General features: G+C 35.7%; 1 protein-coding gene and 1 pseudogene across 2 annotated transcripts in view; both read right to left on the reverse strand.

Moving 5' to 3' along the window:
• The window catches only part of ADK (adenosine kinase), a 573,035-nt gene that overhangs the window by 347,246 nt on the left and 202,472 nt on the right, over positions 1-23,317 (reverse strand). For both annotated transcript variants that reach the window (XM_028511304.2, XM_028511305.2), the window contains exon 4: positions 20,144-20,222. In XM_028511304.2, the coding sequence (XP_028367105.1) occupies positions 20,144-20,222 (79 nt within the window). The remainder of the gene's footprint in view (positions 1-20,143; positions 20,223-23,317) is intronic.
• Positions 10,388-10,464, reverse strand: LOC114498173 (annotated as a pseudogene).

Below are 23,317 nucleotides of genomic sequence, written 5' to 3' on the forward strand. Positions count from 1 at the left end.
AATTGCCACTGATTTTTATTTTGTTATTCTTCTGGGAAACATAATTAAATTATGCTGGCCTTGCTATTTCAATAGAAATAAAATGACTTCTATTCAGTATAATCATTTATCACTCTATTCATTTAAGAGTATCATATTTGTGAGAAATAAGAATCAAAAGTGGTTTTTAAAACTAGAAGCATAATTCAAAACTTTCAAAGCACATTGTGGTATGTAAAATTAAATTTAAGGCATTTCCTGCATCTGTAAAAACCAAAAGTTAGCCAAAGAGTAGCTCATTTTTGTTCTTTTCAATTTAAGCTACAATATTAATTTGTAACATTAGCTGTATTTTCTGTATTCATTGTAATATTATAACCTATAATGTTTCTGGTATATTATCCTTATAGCTCAAAAAATGAATATATAAAATTGCATGGCAATGGGAGAATAGAATAAAAAAATAGAGAAATAAGACAAGAGGAAGAAAAACAGTTTAAATAGAAGCAGTAAATACAAATCATAGGTAGAAGGCAGAGATTACAGAAAACAAGAATAAAAATTATATGTCCAAAAAAGGTATTTTATCTTTTTGTTTGCTAATATAAATGAGGTTTATAGTTAGTCTATTAAGTGCCTGAATATTTTCATTTAAAATCCAGTTAATTTATTGATTTTTTGTTTATAACAGTTTTCACCTCATTCTATTGGGATTTTCCACAACAGATCAACAGAGCTAAGTGTTATTTTATTTCCCTATTTTATCATAAAATATGATCTAGCATTGGAATTGAGAAACAGATTCTATCATATTAAGAGAGCATATATTTATTATCATTAATGTATGGTGTTTTAGTATCTCCCAAGAAGATCCTATTTGTCTTTTGTTTTATTGGTATGTGACCAAAAGTATAGATTTTGTAATACTGAAACATCCTTGCATTCCCAGAATTAACCCTACTTCCTAACTTGGTCGCTAACTATTATGAATGTGGTATTAGATTCTATCTCCAAATATTTTATCTGGGATTGTTTCACAATAGTCATAAATAATATTAATCTATATTTTTCCTTTTTGTTTTATGCTTGCTTATTTTTCTTTCTGTTATCCTTGTTGGGCTATGCTATCAATGTGAGACCACCCTGAAATTCTAAACCATTCACCTATGCTGCTGAATGGTTTAGAATTATGTTAGAATTACCTGCTCCTCACAGATTTGGTGTATTTTCCCAGGGCGGTCACCTAGGACAACTACCCTTGTGGAAAGGAAGGTCTTTGATAACATGCTCTATTTCTTGTATGAGTATTACTTACTCCATTCCTATTTCCTATATCTTTTTAGAGTTAATTTGGCAATTTACTTTTTAGAAAACAGTTCATTTGATCCCAGTAATTCTAATTCATCCAGAGAAATGTAAATGCAAACTTTCAATGAGATACTATCTCTTACATGCCATATTAATAAAGAGCACTGAATATCAGCTGTGGGCAAAGGAAAGAGGAGAAACGCAGACATCTGTAATGTTGTCATAATAAATATAAAGTAAAAAAAGAACTGAATATCTGAATTAGTGAGAATGTATTAAAGCAAACATTTATTTAGTTCTGGTGGAAATAAAAATGGGTAAAATGTTTATATGAACAAATTTGGCAACTTTTATAAAAATTTGCCACACCTGAACTCTTTGAGCCAGGAATTCTATTTCTAGTAATAAATTATAAAGACATACTTGCAAAGACAGAAAATGACATTTATATTGAAATATTATAGCATTATCAGCCATCTAAATGTACAAAAATAGGGGACTCCTTAAACAAATTATAACACTGTCATAGAATGGACCATTAGAGCCATGAAAAAGAATTAGCCAGATCTATTTCATACTGATATGCAACAATCTCCAAGACATAACATTAGCAAAAGAAAACCTATGAAATTGTGTGTATAGTATAACATATGTATATATAAAACATTAATATATATGCACATAGTTTAAAGGAACACAGTATTCCTAGAAGTATGCACAAGAAATTCATTACAGGGATCCCATCTAATAAAATGAACTGGGCCAGTGGAGTATAAACACAGGGTAAAAACCAACTTTTCACTAAACACTCTCTGGTACATTTAAAATTTTGGTCTTTGTGTACATTAATTATCTGTTGCTGGCAAACATAGTAGCTTAAAACAAGAAATATAATCTCACATAGATTTTATGGGTCAGGCATCTGGGAGTGGCTTAATAGAGCAGTTCTGGCTCAAGATACCTCATTAGGTTGCAGTGAATAAGTTTTGAGGGCTCTGATCATCTGAGGATTTGATTGGAGCTGGCTCCTTCACATGGCTAGTACTGCTGGTGCTGGCTGGTGGTAGGAAGCTTTAGTTCCTCCGCACATGCAACTCTACAAAGGCTGATTGTCCTCCTAACATTGGAGAACACTTTCCCATTATGGGTGTTCCAAAGGAAAATAATGTGGAAGCAACAATGCCTTTTATGATCTAGCCTCAGAAATAGCACACCATTATTGCCAACACACTCTACTTGTTAGAAGGAAGTTACTAAGTTTGGCACATTTTCAAGAGGAGGGAAATTAGGCTCCACCTTCTAAATGATAAAATGTCAAAGAACTTGTGAACATACTTTTAGATAAATAAAATGTATGGACTACATTTTGGAAAATAAATACTTTTACAATATTAAATCAAAAGATTCCCTTTATCCTGTGGTAGACAAACTTTTATCATTAATCAAAAGGATGATGGAGAGTATTGTGAGATTTAACTTTTATGAAATGGCAATACATTTCAATCCAAGATGAACATATGTTGACATCTAAAATACAACCATAATACTGTGCTTCTGAGAAGTCACAGTAGGTAGAGCAGCAATTTAATAAATACATAACTAAAAATAACTCTAGAAGTGTCTGAAAATCCAAATACAGCACTATTTTGAAACTGGCATTGCCCAGTGCAATTTATCAATGTGTGTCACCTACTTCACATAAATAATTCATGAAAATACTAAGCAATTAAATCACATAGTCTTTAAAGATGCTAATTATGACAATGAAATCTAATTAAACCTATCATCATAATATTTTATGTGCCAGCACTGTACTTACTATACATACTATTCACGTCCTTATTTTGCACTTTACCCTCGCACTCCCACAAGTACAATGTACATTTTACAGTGTACAAATGAGCAAACTGAAGCAGGAAGGCTAAGTTAAGATGCCCAAAGTTATATGTACCATGTAAGAAATTTGTCATGTATTCTAAAATATATGATTTCCAGAAATGAGCACTACACGAAAGGAATATACTATTCCTGCCCTAACTGGTGTAGCTCAGTGGATTGAGTGCCGGCCTGCAAACCAAAGGGTCACTGGATTGATTCCTAGTCAGGGCACATGTCTGGGTTGTGCCACATTCCCAGTAGTGGGCGCTTTACAGGCAACCACACATTAATGTTTCTCTCCCTCTCCCCTCTCTTTAAAAATAAATAAAACCTTTTTAAAAAGAAGAAATATACTATCCTTAGTCCATTTTTCTTTATTTGGAGTACTATTTTTACACTATTTTCCCTAAGATTGTATTTTGGAGGCTCTGTAAAACTACATAACACAAACTGAATTTACTTCAAAAAACTAAGCAAAGTGTTTTCTCCTCCAGACAAATATAAAATTCTATGTTTATAAGATACAGCATCCATTTATGACTTAAAAACTCAAAATAGGTATAGAAGAACCTCAACATAATAAGGCCATATATGACAAACCCTCAGCTAACATCATACTCAATATGAAAAAATGGAAAGCTTTTCCTGTAAAATCAGAAAAAAGACAAGGATGTCCACTCTCACCACTCTAATTTAACATAGTACTGGAAGTCCTAGCCAGAGTATTCAGGCAAGAGTAAAAAATAAAAAGCATTCAAATTAGGAAGGAAGAAGTAAAAGTGTCACTTTTTGCAGATGACATGATTCTTTATATAGGAAATCCTAAAGACTCCACCAAAAAAAACTATTGGAAACAATAAACAAATACAGTAAAGTTGCAGGATACAAAAATCAATGAAAATTTACTGCATTCCCATATAAAAACAATGAAATTTCAGAAAAAATATGAAAAAAATTCCTTTTGCCAATAGCAACAAAATGAATAAAATACCTAACTCTAAATTTAACGAAAGATGTGAAGAGCCTATATACTGAACACTATGAGGCATTATTAAAAGAAATTTTAAAAGGCACAATGAAATGGAAAGATATTCTGTGCTAATGGATTGGAAAAATCAACATAGTTAAAATGGCCATATTACCCAAAGCAATATACAAATTTAATGGAATCCCTATCAAAATTCCAATGACCTTTTTTTGAGAAATGGAACAAAAAATTATCAGACTTACATGGAAACACAAAAGACTCTGAATTGCCAAAGCAATCCTCAGAAAAAAGAATGAAGCCAGAGAGATCACACTGCCTGACTTCAAACTATACTACAAAGCCATGATAGTCAAAACAACATGGTATTGGCAGATAAACAGACACACAGGCCAAAGGAAGAGAACTGACAGCCCAGAGATAAAACCACAGGTGTTATGAACAAAAAAAAATATTTGACAAAAGAGCCCAAAACATGCAATGGAGGGGAAAAAAAAAGCCTCTTCAATGAATGGTTTTGGGAACACTGGAAAGCCATATGCAAAAGAGTGAACCTAGACTACAGTCTGTCCCCATGTATAAAAATGAATTCAAAATGGATCAAAGACCTAAACATAAGATCTACAATTTGCATAGAAGAATACAAAGGTACTAAACTTACAGACCTTGGAAGATTTTCATAAATTGGACACCAGGATGACTTTTGGTCAAATGGTAGCATAGGCAGACACAGCTCACCTCTTCACACACCCATTTCAAAATTATAACTAAAATACAGAACAACCAACCATCACTCAGGAATGTCAGAAATCGAGCTGAATGGAAGTCTGACAACCATGAAATTGAGTTGAATGGAAGTCTGACAACTACATAATTAAAGAAACCACATCCATCCAGACTGGTAGAGGGGGCACAGATGCAGAATACCCTGACCACACACCCACGTGGCTAAAAATTCAGGAGGGATAACTCAGTAGCAAGAAATCCAAGAGCCTCATCAGACCCCTCAGCCCAGGATTCCAGTGCCAGGAAGATAAGTCTTCACAATTTCTGGCTGCAAAAACCAGCAGGGATTGAGTCTCTAGAAGAAACTTTTGAAGCCTCAACCAGTTCCTCTTAAAGAACCCACATATAGACTCACCTACTCAGACTCACTCCCTCAGCCCTAGCACCAGGGTAGCAGGTTAAAAGGCACCAGTGGTACACACGGAGAGACTGAAGGGTCTGGTATCAAGGCAAGCAGAGACCATTGTCCTTTTGCTAAACCTTCCCCCCACAGAACCAGTAAGATGGTGCCATATCTGAGACCATCAACCTGGCTAACACTGTTTAACTCACCTTGGAGATCCCCAGAGGCTCTGTCCCACCCAACTTGTGGGCCTACCTACCCAAGCTGCTTTTCCATAAGAATGGTGGGTCTTGGCTCCTAAATATTATCAAACAAGCAAAAGCTGGCTTCAGTGAGCCCTAACAACAGCCAGATTAAATTCACAGCTTGGTTTCACCTGAGAATCTCCAAGCCCAGCACAAGTAGCAGCCATCTTAGGTTGCTTTACAGCTCAGGCTGGGTAGCCCCAGGCAAAACACTGGTGGTGGCTGACTTTGGCCTGCAGCACCCAGTAAACCCCAGGGCCAGCGCACTGACTGAGTGCAGTAGACAGCTAAAGACTACCCTAGAGCACCACCATCTTGCCCCTGCACAGCTGATCCTCCATGAATGGTAGAAGTTGGTGGTCAGTGGTCACATCCAGTCCTTACAGCTACTGACCTAGGTAAATCCCTCCAATTGATCTTCGAACACCAACCAAGAGGAGGGTGTACTCAGCCCACACAAAGGGTGTACCTCAAGTACACAGCTTAGATGATAGGGGAGGCTGTGACACTGGAACCCTACAGAACACCTACTACATTATGCCACACTACCAACACACAGATTCAGAGCAGCTCTATCTAATACACAGAAACAAACACAGGGAGGCTGCCAAAATGAGCAAAGAAACATGGCCCAAATGAAAGGACAGATCAAAACTCCAGAAAAAGGGCTAAACAAAATGGAAATAAACAGTCTATCAGATGCAAAGTTCAAAACAGTGATTATAAGGATGCTCAAAGAACTTAGTGAGGACCTCAAAATCATAAAAAAGATCCAGTCAGAAATGAAGGATACATTAATTGAAATAAAGAACAATGTACATGGAAAACAACAGTAGAGTGGATGAAGTCAAGAATCAAATCAACAATGTGGAACATAAGGAAGTAAAAAACATCCACATAGATCAAGGAAAAAAAAATCCAAAAAATATGAGGATAGTACAAACAGCCTCTGGGACAACTTCAAGAGGTCCAACATATGCATCATACAGGTGCCAGAAGGAGAAGATAAAGAGCAAGAAATTGGAAGTCTATTTGAAAAACTAGTGCAAGAAAACTTCCCTAATTTAGGGAAGGAAATAGACACGCAAGTCCAGGAAGCATGGAGAGTTCCAAACGAAATGGATGCAAACAGGCCCACTCCAAGACAAAACGTAAGTAAAAGGCCAAAGGTTAAAGATAAAGAGAGGCTCTGAAAAGCAGCAAGACAAAAGAAGTTAGTTACCAGGTGGTTGCCAGATGGGAGGGAGAAGGGGGAGAATGGGTGAGGAGGTGAGGGGATTAAGAAGTATGAATAGGTAGTTACAAAATAGCCATGGGGATGTAAAGTATAGTGTAGGAAAGGGAGGAGCCAAAGAACTTACATGCGAGACCCAAGGACATGAACAATGCTGGGGGATTACCTAAGGGAGTAGGGTGTGATGAGTGGAGGACGACAAATGGGGAAAAGTCAGAACAACTGTGATAGGTAATCAATAAATTATAATTTAACAAAACAAATTCGACACCAAAGGCAAGGAAAGTAAAGGCAAAAATAAATGAATGGAGCAATATCAGACTAAAAAGCTTCTGCACAGCAAAAGAAACCTAACAAAAAACAGATGGCAACCAAATGAATGAGACATATTTGCAAACAACAATTCTGGCAAAGGATTAATATCCAAAATATATAAAGAAATCATACAACCCAATACCACATAAACAAACAATCCAATTAAAAAATGGGCAGAGACCTGAACAGGCACTTCCCCTGAGAAGACATACAAATGGCAAGCAGGTATATGAAAAGATGCTCAACTTCACTAGCTATTATAAAAATGCAAATCACAACTACATTTAGATACCACCTCATACCTGTTAGAATGGCTATTATTAACAAGACCAGTAATCACAAGTGTTGGAGAGGTTATGGAGAAAAAGGAGCCCTCATTCACTGCTGGTAGGAACTGGCACAGCCGCTATGAAAAACAGTATGAAGTTTCCTTCATACTGTTTAAATTAAAAAATTACGAATGGAGTTACAATAGGACCCAGAAATCCCTCTTCTGGGTATCTATCCAAAAAACTTGAAAACATTTATTTGTAAGGATATATGCACCCATATGTTCACTGAAGCATTATTCATGGTGGCCAAGAAATGGAACAACTGCAATGCTGGATAAAGAAGATGCAGTACATATAAACAAAGGAATACTACTCAGTCATAAGAAAACAAAAAATATGGCCATTTGGGACTTGGATGAACCCTGAGAATATTATGCTAAGGAAAATAAGTCAATGAGAAAAAGCTAAAAACCATATGATTTCAGTCATATGTGCAATATAAACTGAAACTCATTGACACCGGCAACAGTATGGTGGTTACCAGTGGGAAGCAGGTAGAGGACAATAAAAGGTAAAGGGGGCCAAATATTTGGTGACAGAAGATCATTTGACTTTGGGTAGTAGGCACACAATGCAATATACATACCCATGTATCAGAGAAATGAACACTTGAAACCTATATAATCTTATTAACCAGTACCACCCAATAAATTTAAATATAAAAACAATAAAACGTTCACACACACATTGATGCACATACAATAGGAAGAAGACAAAAAAAATTATTGTCATATTTTCCTTTCTCTAACTTTCAATTTTCTAATGTGTTTAGTTTAACAATTAAAATGATTAAAAAATTTAAGGAGTTCTGATACAGATGTGAGAGTAAAGTGTAAATCTGCCACAACTTCTTAGATGCCGGATTTAATTAGGTGTTGAAGGGCCCAAGAGCAGAGTTTGCTCCTCCACCTACTACAGAGTCTTTCCAAAAGTATAAGCTCTGTCAAATCGGAATCTTTGTACAATGTCCCAAATCCTGTGTATTACTTATACCTATTGCTGCTATAAAATTAAGATTTTCCCCTTAGGGGCCTCAAGGAGATGGTTAAGATTGATAGTTCCTGCTGTTAAAAAACTGCAACACTGGCTATACTGTTAGTGACTATTATCTTTCACATTTAGTAAAATTTTCCTCAGGGTAGAATTGCATCTGTAAGTTTTCAGAAGGGAAAATGGCCCATTTAAAATAATTTAAAGAAGTACTCTATATACTTAAATTTTAAACTATTTCATTATTTAAGGCATAGACACATTTATATAAATGTTTCACAGATATATTACTTTTTAAAATTAATGTTAGAGAGTGAGGAAGAGAGACAGAGATGGGGGGATGGGGAGAGGAGAGAGAGAAACATGGATGTGAAAGAGAAACAATGATCAGCTGCCTCCCATCTACACCTTGACCAGGGATCAAACCTAAGCCTAGGTATGTGCCCTGATTAGGAATCAAACCTGCAACCGTTTGGTGCACAGGACAATGCTCTAACCAACTGAGTGACCTGGCCTGGGCAGAAAAATAACTAAATCCCATACCATAAGTCCTCACTTAATGTTGTCAAATAGGTTCTGTAACTTGACACAAAACAACATATATTGAACCAATTTTACCACAGACTACTTGATATTAACAAGAGTTAAATTTCCATGACACTTCATTAACATTGTAACAAAATGATATTATTCAAGGGCACACTATACAGAAAAGGAAAGCAGAGAATAAAAAATATGGTAGGAAAAATAAAATATATACACAAATAAGTGAACTGTATTTATAGAGAGGGCCTTTAAAAATTAATTAGCTTAAAATAAAGCCATTTAGGTGGGCTCTAATCCAATGGGACTGGTATCCTTATAAAAATAGATAAGTACACATAGAGCAATACCAGGGGTCTACACACAGAAACAACTATGTGAAGAGGTAGCAAGAGGAGAGGACTCAGAAGAAACCAAAGCTGCAGACACCTGGACTGTGGACTTCTAGCCTCCAGAACTGTAAGAAAACAAACTTCTCAGGCTTAAGCCACCAAGTCTGTGGTACTGTTATGGAAGCCCAATCTAACTAATACAGTACATATTTGAAATTATATATTGTTCCGTATTATTTACTTTTCTGTCACATAAATGCTATTATTTGAACAAAACAATAGTAATAGTTAATAGTGGTAATTATTAATAAAAGGAGGACTAATTAGCCCTGGCTGGCGTAGCTCAGTGGATTGAGCGTGGCTGCGAAACAAAGTGTCGCAGGTTCAATTCCCAGTCAGGGTACATACCTGGGTTGCAGGCCATGGCCCCCAGCAACCGCACATTGATGTTTCTCTCTCTCTCTCTGTCTGTCTCTCTCTCTCCCTCCCTCCCTCCCTCCCTTCCCTCTCTAAAAATAAATAAGTAAAATTAAAAAAGATTGTAAAAAAAGGGACTAATTAAATATGAGAAAATATAGCAATTGTTATAATGTTTCTTTTGTTAAAATATACACAACTTATTTTTACTTTTCTTAATTCTTTACTGGATATTTAATTTTTATAGGCTGTATGTATATTCTTAACATACATAAATGTAAGATATTTAAAAAGAAGAGAAAGTACAGTTGGATTAAACATATTACCAATGTTCAGTAAAAAATGATGACAACATTTTTCTTTTTGACACAAGAAATAACAGAATATTTTTATTCTGTGTTGTTTCTTTTCCAATAATACTTCTCTGAACTGACTGGAACCATTAGGCCATCTTTCTTTTACGTGTAGTAAAACAATATAGTTAAATGTAAATTTCACTTGGACTCATGGCTCTGCTCTTACCAAGTCCACATTCTAGGTGTTAGTCCACACGTGATGGCACCAACCTAAATATTCTCTCAACCAAACCATTTGAGCTGGTATTTAGACATAAGAATTAGTTTCTAGCTATACAAAATATGCATCTACCTTGAATCTAAATGCTTGTTTTTATATTCCAATTGTTTATCAATCATGTCCTTCTGTTTACAGATTCATTATACATGCTATCCATCTCTAGTAACAAACTATAGAAGTGATTCCTGAAAGTACAGTCTTTATGCTGTCTATCTGTAAAACGACCATCATTTCAAAACAATCCAAAGTGCATTGTTAATTTCAATGTGTGCTGTCAAAATTGGATTCCAATCCAGGTAAGGTACAGCTTTAGTAGAGAAATTGAGAAAGCCTCATTTAACTTGACTGCCCTTCTGTGGTAACCTTTCCCCCCACTTAAGTTATAAAGAACTTACATTACACAAAAATGAGTCATTTGTTGTATAAGATTTTTCTAGCCTCCTATTGCCTATTCAAATTTCATCAAGCACTTTAGAAAAAATGGCATATAAATTTCTGTTATACTGTAATCTTTTTCTCCATTTTCATCTTCTACATATTACAAAATTAGAAAGGACAGTCTTCTCATCTCACACTGAAAAAACATTTGACTGAAGCACAGCTTATCTAAGTCCAGCAACAATAATAGCCATCTTCTAGGCACATGTCCAAGGAGGCTATTTCCTCCATACTTTAAAATCAAAAATCACATTAAGTACATCTATACATATTGAGAATATTGAAAAGTGACCAAAACATTTACTAGGAAAGCAAAAATATCACAGGTAAGCAAATCACATACCCTTTCCGCACTGTTGTACGTAAGGTATGCAGGATATGTAGCAGATGAGGTCTTTTTATTTTCATTAATAAGGATTTGTCAAATTTTAATGATAATTTTAAATTTAATAAATGGAATTTGTCAAGATTTAAATTTGTGCTCTGTCAAATATGCAGATGAGAAAAGTATTGTATTTGGGTGTGATATCTACAACATTTTATTTTATGCTGCTTACGGTTTCATTAAAATCTTTAACAACATGATTTAACAAAGCAAAATACCTAAGAAATAATGGGAACAGTTTCTTGCTGACATGATTTGCCATATCATTTGATACATTAAAATATGATTGTTGGTACGATCTGATCTACTGAGCTCTACATTATAAAGTGTTGAACTTTTCTTTCCATATTACTTTCAGTTTATATTTCATAGAGATGATGGTTTTTGCAAATAATATTCCCTTTCAATGTTTCTGCATATTTTTCCATAGCTACCATGTAGGTTTTGGGTAAACTACCGAACAAGGAGAAATCTATCTAATCCTGGTGTTGTATGGAGAAATCACCTTGAAGCACTGTTAGCCTCCAATTACATAAGCAAGCAAGCTATCCCAGAGGCCACAGAACAGAAAGGGACTACCAACCAAATTAAGATATGAAATCGTAGATTTACCAATTTAAGACACACAGCAAGAAGCAAAGGAAGAGCTGGGGGGTAACTTAATACTTTTGGGTACAAGCAAATACTACAAGGACCATACTACCTGAATATTCAAACATCCTGTCTCTCTCTTCATCTCATCAGCTTTTACTGATGATGATGATGATGATGATGATGATGATGGTGATGTTGATGATGATATAGTGATGAAACAGGGTTACAATATGAAAACGGGGGCACATAGATAGTAAAAGTGTACTCACTCTCTGGAGGAGATTCAAAGACAAGGATGTTAAAGCTTGAAATAGGAAATAAAGATGAAATAGCCTGCTGAACAGTCATGGTTTTAATGCCTTTCTCAGGTACAGTGTTTGTGGGGACAGAATTAGCACATACAGAGTGTCACTAATGAGTGATCAATCTGAGAGTGATCTGTCAGCCTAGTGGTACCTGATCATGACATGTTTTTTCCATTCCATTCTATGAGTAATAATCTTACTTGTTACAACACAGTATTTCTTTCTTCTATCTTTAGCAGTCTTACAGGTTACAAACTTACTTACTATTAATATTTAACACAGCTTGTCAAGTTTGCCTATTTCCCAAGCTACTTGCTTATTTACTATCTATACTTATAATATCTTATGAGTTTTGCTTAATTCTCATAAGCCACCAATTTACTACGTAAGAATTCTATCCTGCTTGTTTTCTTATGTTTACATAAGAATTTAATATTTTCAAAATATATTATTACAGAAAACACATTTTACACATGGTATATAGCAAGAAAAATATATAGAATCAAATGATATATGAACACTTGAATGATGACTGAATTCTTATCTTATTTTAGACCTTATTCTATTTTAGACCTCAGTTCACAGCATCCAGCAGGCACTTAGTGAGCATACTTCTATTGACTAACACTTTTGCCCCATTTTACTTCTTCAGCAATCTAGAGTGTTGGAGAAAAACTAAAGCTGAAATCCAGCTGTTTTCTGGGGTGAAGGATAACCCAAATAAATAAGAAGAGCCCAAAACCAACCCATCAAATACACTAACAAAACCCAGCACCTTCCCTGGTGGGCTGTGCCTGTCAACTCTTTTCTATTATATTTGCCTAGACTTTTCAGACAGCTTTCAAGTCCAATTTCAATGTCCCAATTTCAAAGCCCAGTTCATTCACCACATTAGATACACCCAAGGCTATTTTAGGGTTGTTACCTTTAAGGCTGTAAATACTTTTTTCATATTTTGCTTACAATTTAGACAGAACAACTTAGGTTACCAGTTTCTATTTAGGTTACCAATGACTAAAACACAGAAGATGCTTCAGGTACAATGTTCAATCTGCTGTATGTACAATGGAATCAGTTCTTCTATTAATGATTGCCAGTGACAATCTGAGAAATTCTCCTTTTAAAGGAATATTTTTCAAACTCTGTGGCTATCATCATCATAAATTACAATTTGGCAATTATGTAATTGGCTCATCAATCAGATGGAAAGGAAAAGTATTCTCAAAATATTAGGAGAACTGAAAAGCTAAACAAGATGTTCAGTTGAGGACTAGACTGAAATAAGTATTTTTAAGTGGGTAAGAACCACAAAACTGGTTGTTCTGTCCATTAAGGGGTAAATTAAGTATTGTTAAAATGAAGTAAACTCAAGAAAAATAGGGGGAAGCCTTCAATGCTAGTGGTTTCCAAACTTTCTTTGAAAAGCACTGTAATTTTTTAACATTCATTATCTCATTAATCCTTACAATTTCCATCTGAGATAAGCTTTAGACTGCATATTTACATATGAAAGGCCCAGAAAAGTTGAATAAATTGATCATGATTTAATAGCCAGTAAAGTGACAAAGTCTGATCTTAAGCCCAGTGCTAATGGACTCTCGTGATCCCAACAGCAACCCCATCCTCTTATGTTGCTTCACTGATTGTTAAATAAGCAAATTAAATCTATAATAAATGCATCGGGCTAACATCATTCCCTACTAAAGCATTTCTAGAACCTATTTAATTTTTTTAATTGTGCTACAATAGACAAAACACAAAATTTACCTCTTTAATCATTTTTAGTGTACAAGTACAGTGGCATTTAGTACATGCACATTGTTGTACAACCATCACTACTATCCATTTCTAGAACTTTTTTAAACTTGTAAAACAAAAACTCTATATCCATTAGGCAGTAACTTCCCATTTCCCCTTCCTGAAAATCACCATTCTACTTTCCAACTGTACAAATTTGATTAATACAGGTAATTCATATATGTGGAGTCATTAGTATTAGCCCTTTTGTGACTGACTTACTTCACTTGGCATTAACGTCTTCAAGATCTTCCATGTTTGTATCATGTGTCAGAATTTCCTTCCTTTTTAAGGCCAAATAATATTCCATTGTGTGTGTGTACACACACACACACACACACACACACACACCTATATTCATTCACCCCACTGAAAGACATCTGGGTTGCTTCCATCTTTAGGCTATTGTGAGTAATGCTGCTTTCAATTCTTCTAAAGTAACCTGTCTTAATCTGATCAGGCTTCCATTACTAAATACCACAAACTGGATGACTAAAACAACTGAAATTTATTTCTCAGAGTTCTGGAGGCTGAGAAATACAAGATCAATGTGTAGAAAGTTAAGGTCCTAGTGAAAACTCTCTTCCTGGCTTATAGATGGCCACCTATTCAATATGTCCTTGCATGGCGGAAAGGGAGGAAGGGGGAGAGGGGGAGTAGGAGAGACAGAGACACACAGTGAGAGAGAGAGAGAGAGAGAGAGAACACGACAGCTTTCTGGTGTATCTTCTCATAAGGGGATCCCTTATGACCTCATCTGGCCATAATAACCTCTCCAAGGCCCCATCTCAGGCATTTGATGATCAAATACCATTATATTGAGTGTTGGGGCTTCAACATATGTATTCAGGGGACACAAACATTCAGTCCATACCATACTCAGAAGTGGAATAGCTAAATCAGGTAGTAATTTTATTTGTAATTGTTTCAGGAACAGCCATACTGTTTTCCATAGTAGCTGCACAATTTTTACATCCCCACCAATAGTGTACGGGATCCCAATTTTTCTACATCCTTGCCAAAATTTGTTATTTTATGTTTCTGTGAGAGACGCCATCCTAATGGATGTTATATGGGCAGTGAAACCTTTAAAAACTAATACACAAAATAGAAAAACAACAGAAAAAGCAGAATTACTCTGCTTTTAAGGGTAATGCTACATCAAATCTAGCATTACCCTTACCTCCTTATGACAGTCTCTGAGAGGCTCCACAAACAGTTTAAAATCTTTAGAAAACAGACTGATAAACCAGTTTTATGCTGGTGGGGGTGGTTCAAGTTGGGTAGAGAAAACATTGCTATTCAGAGTATCTCTTTCAGTTTTCCTAGTTCATGTTTAAAACTTCCTAAAATCTAGGACATGAGATAAAAATCCTACTGAGAAAATTGAAATTATGATTCAGCTAGGAATAGAACATCACATTGGAGGTATACTTGGGAAGATATTCAGAGTTTTGCCTTCAAGTTTCCAAAAACTAAAGAAACCAGATATATATCACATGGGTACTGATATACTTTTATTCTGGTTCTTATAAAATTTTTTGTTTGTCTTTTAGGGATAGAGAGGATTGCTGCTATCACATTATATTGTACTTAATAGTTTGTGGTTCTCTCTCTCTACCCCAACACTCCCATTCTCCAGTGCATTTTCAATACAACAAAAGCTTCAAGAGTATGGGCTAAGTCGATTATTAGCTTTTGCAACACCAACATCTAACTGATTACCTGGCACACGGTAGAAATTTAACCAATGGCAAGGAATAAAGGAAAAAAAGAGAGAAGAGGACCATTTATTGTACATGTTGGCTGAACTGAACCAAACTGAATTTCAGCACGCCATCTGATATGAAAGAAAGATTGCTAGTCTGGCAATCAGGATAAAATTTCAACTACAAATTCTGGTCAAGATGGAAATGTATGTAAACAGGCTTTACCTCCTCTTGCAGCCACAGAAAGAATTACAACTATAAGTCAAAACAAATAATACCCAGAACCATCAGAAAATCTAGCTATATGGAAGTCTGACAACCAAGGACTTAAAGAAGCCCATTCATCCAGACAGGTGGGAGGGGTAGAGACACAGAGGCATGGTGTGGTGAGGAGAGACAGCAGAGGCAGAACAGGCAGTCCCACATTCACATGTGGTGGATAAAAATCAGGAGGGATACCCCCGGAGCAAGCAATCCCAGCTGCAGGCCAGACCATAGCCCAGGGTTCCAGCACCAGGAAGATAAATACCAATAACTTCTGACTAAAATCCAGTGGGGACTGGGGTAGTGGAAGAAATTGCTGGACTTTCAAACGACTCCACCTAAAGGGCCCACGCAGACTTAGAACATACACAGATCCACACCCTCTGGGATTCAGCACCAGAGCAACAGCTGGAAGGGCACCAGTCACATACAGGTAGTAAGTGAAGTGACTGCAAACATGGTGAGTGCCGGGCAAACCTCCAGAAGCCAGGCAGTGGCATTGTCCCCTCTCCCAGCCTTTACCCAACACAGAGCCACAAAGCAGTGAGGCAGGATGCCCCACCCTGGCAATTACCTGTAAGGTTTTGCCCCACACAATTTACAGGTGCCTTTTCTACAATAGGCCATACTACTAAGACATGGAGTCAAAGCAGCTCTACCTAATACACAGAAACAAACACAGGGAGGCTGCCAAATTGAGGAGACAAAGGAATGTTGACCAAATAAAAGAACAGAACAAAGTCCCATAAAAAGAACTAAATGAAACAGAGATAGCCAACCTATCAGATGCAGAGTTCAAAACACTGGTGATCAGGATGCTCAAAGAACTCACTGAGTATGGCAACAGCATAAAAAAGACCCAGGAAGAAATGAAGTGAAATAACAAAAAAACAGGGAACCAACAGTAGAGTGTATGAAGCTGGGATTCAAAACAAGTTGGAACATAAGGAAGAAATAAGTACTCAACCAGAAAAGCAAGAAAAAACAAAATTCAAGTAAACAAAGACAGTATAAGGTATCCTGGGACATCTCCACACATACCAACATCCATGTCATAAGGATGCCAGAAGGAGAAGAGGAAGAGCAAGAAATTGAATACTTATTTCAAAAAATAATGAAAGAAAAGCCCTGGCTGGCGTAGCTCAGTGGATTGAGCACGGGCTGCAAACCAAAGTGTCACAGGTTCAATTCCCAGCCAGGGTACATGCCTGGGTTACAGGCCATAACCCCCAGCAACCTCACATTGATGTTTCTCTCTCTCTCTATCTCCCTCCCTTCCCTCTCTAAAAATAAATAAATAAAATCAAAATAATAATAATAATAATGAAAGAAAATTCCCTAATTTGGTGAATGAAATAGGCGAGCAAGTCCAAGAAGCACAGAGAGTCTGAAACAGGATGGATGCAAAGAGGCCCACTCCAAGACACATCATAATTAAATTGCCAAAGGTTAAACATAAGGAGAGAATCTTAAAAGCAGCAAGAGAAAAGCAGAGAATTACCTATAGGGGAGTTCCCTTAAGACTGTCAGTTGATTTCTCAAAAGAAACTTTGCAGTCTAGAAGGGACTGGCAAGAGGTACTCAAAGTGATGAAAAGCAAGGACCTACAATGCAGATTACTCTATCCAGAAAAGCTATCATTTAGAATGGAAAAGCAGATAAAGTGCTTCCCAGATAAGGTCAAGTTAAAGGAGTTCATCATCACCAAGCCATTATTACATGAAATGTTAAAGGGACTTATTTTAGAAAAATGAGAAGGTCAAAAATATGAGCAATAAAATGACAACAAACTCATAACTATCAACAGCTGAATATTAGAAAACAAACTAAGCAAACAACCAGAACAGGAACAGAAGCATAGATATAGAAATCAGTTGGAGGGTTATTAGCTGGGATGTGGAAAGGGAAAAAGGTGCAGAGATTAAGAAGCACAATTTGTAGGTACAAAATAGAGAGCAGGATGTTAAGGACAGTATAGGAAATGGAGAAGCCAAAGAACTTATGTGCACAATTCATGGACACGAACTGAAGGGGCAAATTGCTAGAGAGAATGGGGGTACTGGGTAGAGGGAGGTTAAGGGATAAAAGTTGGGACAACTATGATAGCATAATCAATAAAATATATTTTAAGAAAAGATTCCAATTATAAGTATATCACTAATAAATAAAAATATTGGATGACCCACTCAAAACTTTAAATTCCATGTACTCTTTGCTAAAGACAGAAACAAATAAACCATTAATAGAGTACACTGTTACAATATAATGTATGTAAAGTATTATAAAAATTGCAAAATAATAATAGTTGGGAATGATTGTTTAATTAATGAGACCAGTATCAGGTAGAAATCTAATAATGCTGATGTTATTTAAGTAATAAAATATGAGAAGGTGGAAACTGATGAATATACTCAAGAAAAAAATAGAATTTATTAGTGGACAGCTAATAGTCTCCCAAATCTACAAAGAGAAACAGCTGAGGCAGTAGTAGAATGTGTTTTGATAGACAGGCTTTAAAAAAGTATCTTATAAGCAGAATTATGTCCCCGCCCTGGAAATTCATAATTGAAGCCCCAAACCAGTGACTGTCTTTGAAGACAGGGCCTTTCAGGAAGAAATTAAGTTAAATGAGGTCCTAAAGGTGGGGTCCTCATACAATATGATACATGTCCTGACAAGAGATATCACTTTCCATGTGATAGGAGGGACACGTGGTCCCTCCTATCACATGACAAGAGAAAGACAGATATCACTTTCCAGAAGAAAGGACACGTAAAAACACAGTGCAAAGGCTGCCATCTACAAGCCAAGAAGGAGACTGCTCCAAAAACCAACCCTGATGGAACCTTGATCTTGGACTTCGAACCTTTAAAACTGTGAGAAAATAAATTTCTCCTTGAAGCCAACCAGTCTGTTGATATTTTGTTAGGGTAGCCTGAGCGAACTAATACATTATCCTTTTTCTGTTAACCTGAGCTCACAAAGTAGCCAGCAGGATGTTGTACAAAAACAACACAAGTCAACTGATAAACACAAAGACTCCTCAAGCCACTGCAAACCAGTGGCCACCTTAAGGATTAATTTTTACAACCAAAAATATTTTAATACAATTATTAAATATGAGTTTTATCAATATGTAAGAAAATTATAGTGTATCTAAATCAACTAAGATTCATTTCAAAAAACAGAAATTCTTCAACATTTATTTGTCATTTTCCACTTCTCCAGTCTTTAAAGATAATAAAATTCCAAAGAAAAGCATTAATCAATGAAAAATAAAAATAACTCAGGTCCATCATAATTGACCTATGACTGCAGTGAGTGGGATTTTCAGTTAGTTTTTAAATTATAGAGGTAACAACCAGAATTATGTAAAGTTTTTTCATGCCCTTTATAATTGAAAGTTTAAACAGAACACTAACCTTCTCATTCAAGATTAAGTTAGGCTGGTGACTTGAAGAGTATATGTCAAATAAGTTTATCCAATTACCCATTGGAAAATATAGATATGGGTATAAACATAGATACATAAATTTATACATACATACAAATTTATGTATGCATGTATGTATATAAAGATACACCCAGATATAGACACACAAATATAAATATACCTATTTTTATGTATATAAATACATGTATCCACATGTAACACAAGAAAACTTGTATCTCATTATAGAATTGTCCTTTCTAGGTACTATATGAAAGGCAGAAGCCACAAGGTTTAATTATATTAAAAAAATTTGCCCTGGCTGGCATAGCTCAGTGGATTGAGCGCGGGCTGGGAACCAAAGTGTCCCAGGTTCGATTCCCAGCCAGGGTACATGCCTGGGTTGCAGGCCATAACCCCCAGCAACCGCACATTGATGTGTGTGTCTGTGTCTCTCCCTCTCTCTCTCTCTCTTTCTCCCCCTCCCTCCCTCCTTTCCCTCTCTAAAAATAAATAAAATCTTTAAAAAAAAAGAGTTGGTTTTCTGTTAAAAAAAAAAATTTAAAACTTCAGCACAGCAAAAGCCACTATAAACAGTTAAATTACAAATAAGAAATACTTTCAATTTAAAGAATAAAAAGCCATACTATCCACAATGTGAGGAATTGTACAAACCAACATGAAAAATAATAAATAGTCAAAGAACTGGACAACTAAGAAAGAATAAATGTAAATGAACAATAAACATTAAATGATGTTCAGGCTTACCAATAACCAAAGAAATGCCAATTAAAGTTAATTTTTGTTGGATAGGAAATAACTGCTAAAATCCTAATTCAAAACCAATAAAACTATTCCATAGCAACAAAACATAGATTGGAATAATTATGTACAGTAACCAAAAGTCTAGAATCATTTTGAATCCATTTATTTATAACTTTAAAAATAATTAACCAACCTGGGCCACTTTCATTGAATTCTGGGTAGAACCACCAGCATGATATTCAACTTTGAATTTTTTTACAAGTTCATTAAACCTATAAGAAATCACAGCAGAAAAAGTAAGTTAGGATCTGTCAGTTTTCACAATGCAAATTTTTCTGATTAGAAGCACATTAATAACAATTAGTGGAAATTTTGAATTATATAATTATGTTACATAAATGAATTAAAATACTGTATAAAAGTCTTTGCTAAATATCTATGCTTAAGATATTTATTACATAAATATACAACTATAAGAATTTAAAATACGTAGGCTTTCCATTATTAAGCTAAAGCTAGAAATAAAAAATCATAATTATAAGCAATATATATTTTCCTAAATTAAGTGGTGCTCTCTAGAATCCTTATAAATATATATTCTAATAAGATTTAAAAATCTTAGATGTCATGAGGACTAATGGTTTATTTTTTTTTTAAGATTTTATTTATTTATTTATTTTTTAGAGAGGGAAGGGAGGGAGAAAGAGAGAGAGAAACATCAATGTGCGGTTGCTGGGGGCTGTAGCCTGCAACCTAGGCATGTGCCCCAACTGGGAATCGAACCTGCGACACTTTGGTTCGCAGACCATGCTCAATCCACTGAGCTACGCCAGCCAGGGCAGGACTAATGGTTTATAATTTAAAGAATCGGGAAACTACAGTGGGTTCTGTGACTCTAGGCAAGTTGCTTGGTCACCATTTCTGTATCTGATGAATAAAGGCATGGAGAAAGATAATCTAAGTTTTGAGACTTCATTATTTATCGGATAAAAGCCATAGAACTTCTCTTTAGGAAAATACATATGTTCACCATGCACAGAACTTTTCTTACAAGATTATCCATGTACACCCTTCCTTAGCCAAGGGACTATGGACAGTGATTGAAGTAAGGGTCAAATTAGATGACATTTACTAATCTAGATCACAAATCAATATTCCCTTCTATATGCCTTTAACTTGTTAGATGCTGTGAGAGATATCCAAGAGGCATGTACCTTAATTTCAAAGGATTTACAAGCTTTGGAGGGAGGGACAAAAGAATGAATACATATGACAACATAGAGAAAATTAGAAAATACCAATTTATCAAATAACAACATGTAGGCAATGTAGACATTAAGTGCTACAAAGATGTCAGTCAAAGAAGAGATTAGAATGTGAGTACAATATTCAAGGAAGATTTCAGTCTTGAAAAATATTTTTAAAACTTTAAGTATAAAAGTAGATCCTGCTATTCAAGTGAAACATGCACAGAATAAATACACACACACACACACACACAATACATTCAGAGAGGGTTAGATTTGGGGTAGAGAAAATGGAGTTATAGCCAGTTCTGTACCTCCAGTTGCCTTGGGATTCCAGCTGTAAAACCCTGAGATGTCAATGAACACAATCAGCAAACCTGCTCAGAACTTTGACAGCTATATTGTGTATCACTAATACAACTAATGGAATAATAACAGAAGACAAAGTACACAGGACACAGATACAGACAGGCGGATAATTTTGGTAGTTTAGTAAGTTGTCCTCTAATTACTTTATTAACTAGGTGTCAGCTAAGATTGATGTTAGAACTTGGAGGACAAGGGGGGGTAAGTGGACAAAGTAAATACAGAGTGGTCAAATGCTAGGTTCATTTGAGGTCCTACTTCCCAAAGCTAATCCTCAAAAGCTTTTAGACCACATTTGTAGTGGGTTGAATGGTAGTCTCCAAAAAGATATGTCCCCTCAAAACACGTGGATGTAAACTTATTTAGAAAAAGAGTCTCTCTAGATATAATAAAGAACAATTAATAATTCTTAATTAATTAACCTTCTTGTATTACTTTGGGTGGGCCCTAAATCCAGCGACATGTCTTTTTTAACAGACAAAAGAGAAGACACAATGAAGAAAGGCATGTGAAGACAGTGGCAGAGATTAGACTGATGTGGCCATAGCCAAATAAGCCAAGGAATGCCAACACCCACCAAAAGCTACAAAACGCCAAAAAAGGATTCTGCCCTAGGGCTCTTTAGAAAGAGGAGCACAGCCACTCCAACACCTTGGTTTCAGACTTCTGCCCTCCAGAACAGAGAATAAATTTCTGTTCTTGTAAACAATCAGGGTTTGTACTGATTGTGACAACACCATCTTTCCTCACTTTTTTAAGAATCTCTTTCCTGATGTTACAGCCTTCTCTATTTCATCATCAATTTGTCCCTTCCAACTAAGAATCAAATAACTATAACATTTAGGGAAGAACTAGATGGACCTAAATTTGTTATAGATACTAAAATCACATTAACTATATTTTTAAAAACTTGGGAAAGTACAAAAATGTAAAATAAAACGTCAGTGTTGGAAGGCATACCGCATACTGCTCAATGGCAATATAAGGACATAATGGAATGCTCATACACTACTTGTATAACCTTGGCCACATCGGTGGCTTTGGTGTTTCACTTTCCTGATTTAGTAAAAAGGGGCTTATAGTACCCACCTCATAAACTTGTAGTGAGCCTTAAGGGGAGGGGACGGAAGAAGGAATGAGGGACATCTGTAGTGTGTCAACAATATAAACAAACAAACAAATAAATAGATTTGGATAAAATGTTTAAAATAGTAACTTTAGGCATATAGTAAATACTATATATAACTACAGAACCTAATCCTTAAGCCTCAGAAGTTTTTGAGATTATATAAGTTTTAGAAAAACTGAGCAATAGTTACAGGTTCCTTTGTTTCAGACTATCTCAAGGCCTTTAACATGCGATATTCACTGCGAAAATACAAGATGGAGACAGAGCACACACATTTCCTAAGCTTACTTGGTCACATAGTCCTTTTTCTCTAGAGCATCGAGCAAAGCTAAGATGGTAATAGTCTAGAACCATATTGGTCCAATAAGATAGCTCCAAGCCTCATGTGGTACAGACATTTAAATTTAAACTAATTAAAGTTAAATAAAATTTAAAATTCTGTTAATCAGTCTCAGTAGCTGTATGTTCAATAGCCACATGTGGCTAGTGGCTATCATACTGGGCACACAAGTACAGAACATCCTCACACTGCAAAAAAAGTTCTATGGGATGGTGCTGAGAGTTCAATAACAAAAACAAAGTAAACAGAATAAACATGATCAATTTTGCAGCTGAAAGGGACCTA

The sequence above is a fragment of the Phyllostomus discolor genome, chromosome 5 (assembly GCF_004126475.2).
Source record: "Phyllostomus discolor isolate MPI-MPIP mPhyDis1 chromosome 5, mPhyDis1.pri.v3, whole genome shotgun sequence".
Lineage (NCBI taxonomy): Eukaryota > Metazoa > Chordata > Mammalia > Chiroptera > Phyllostomidae > Phyllostomus > Phyllostomus discolor.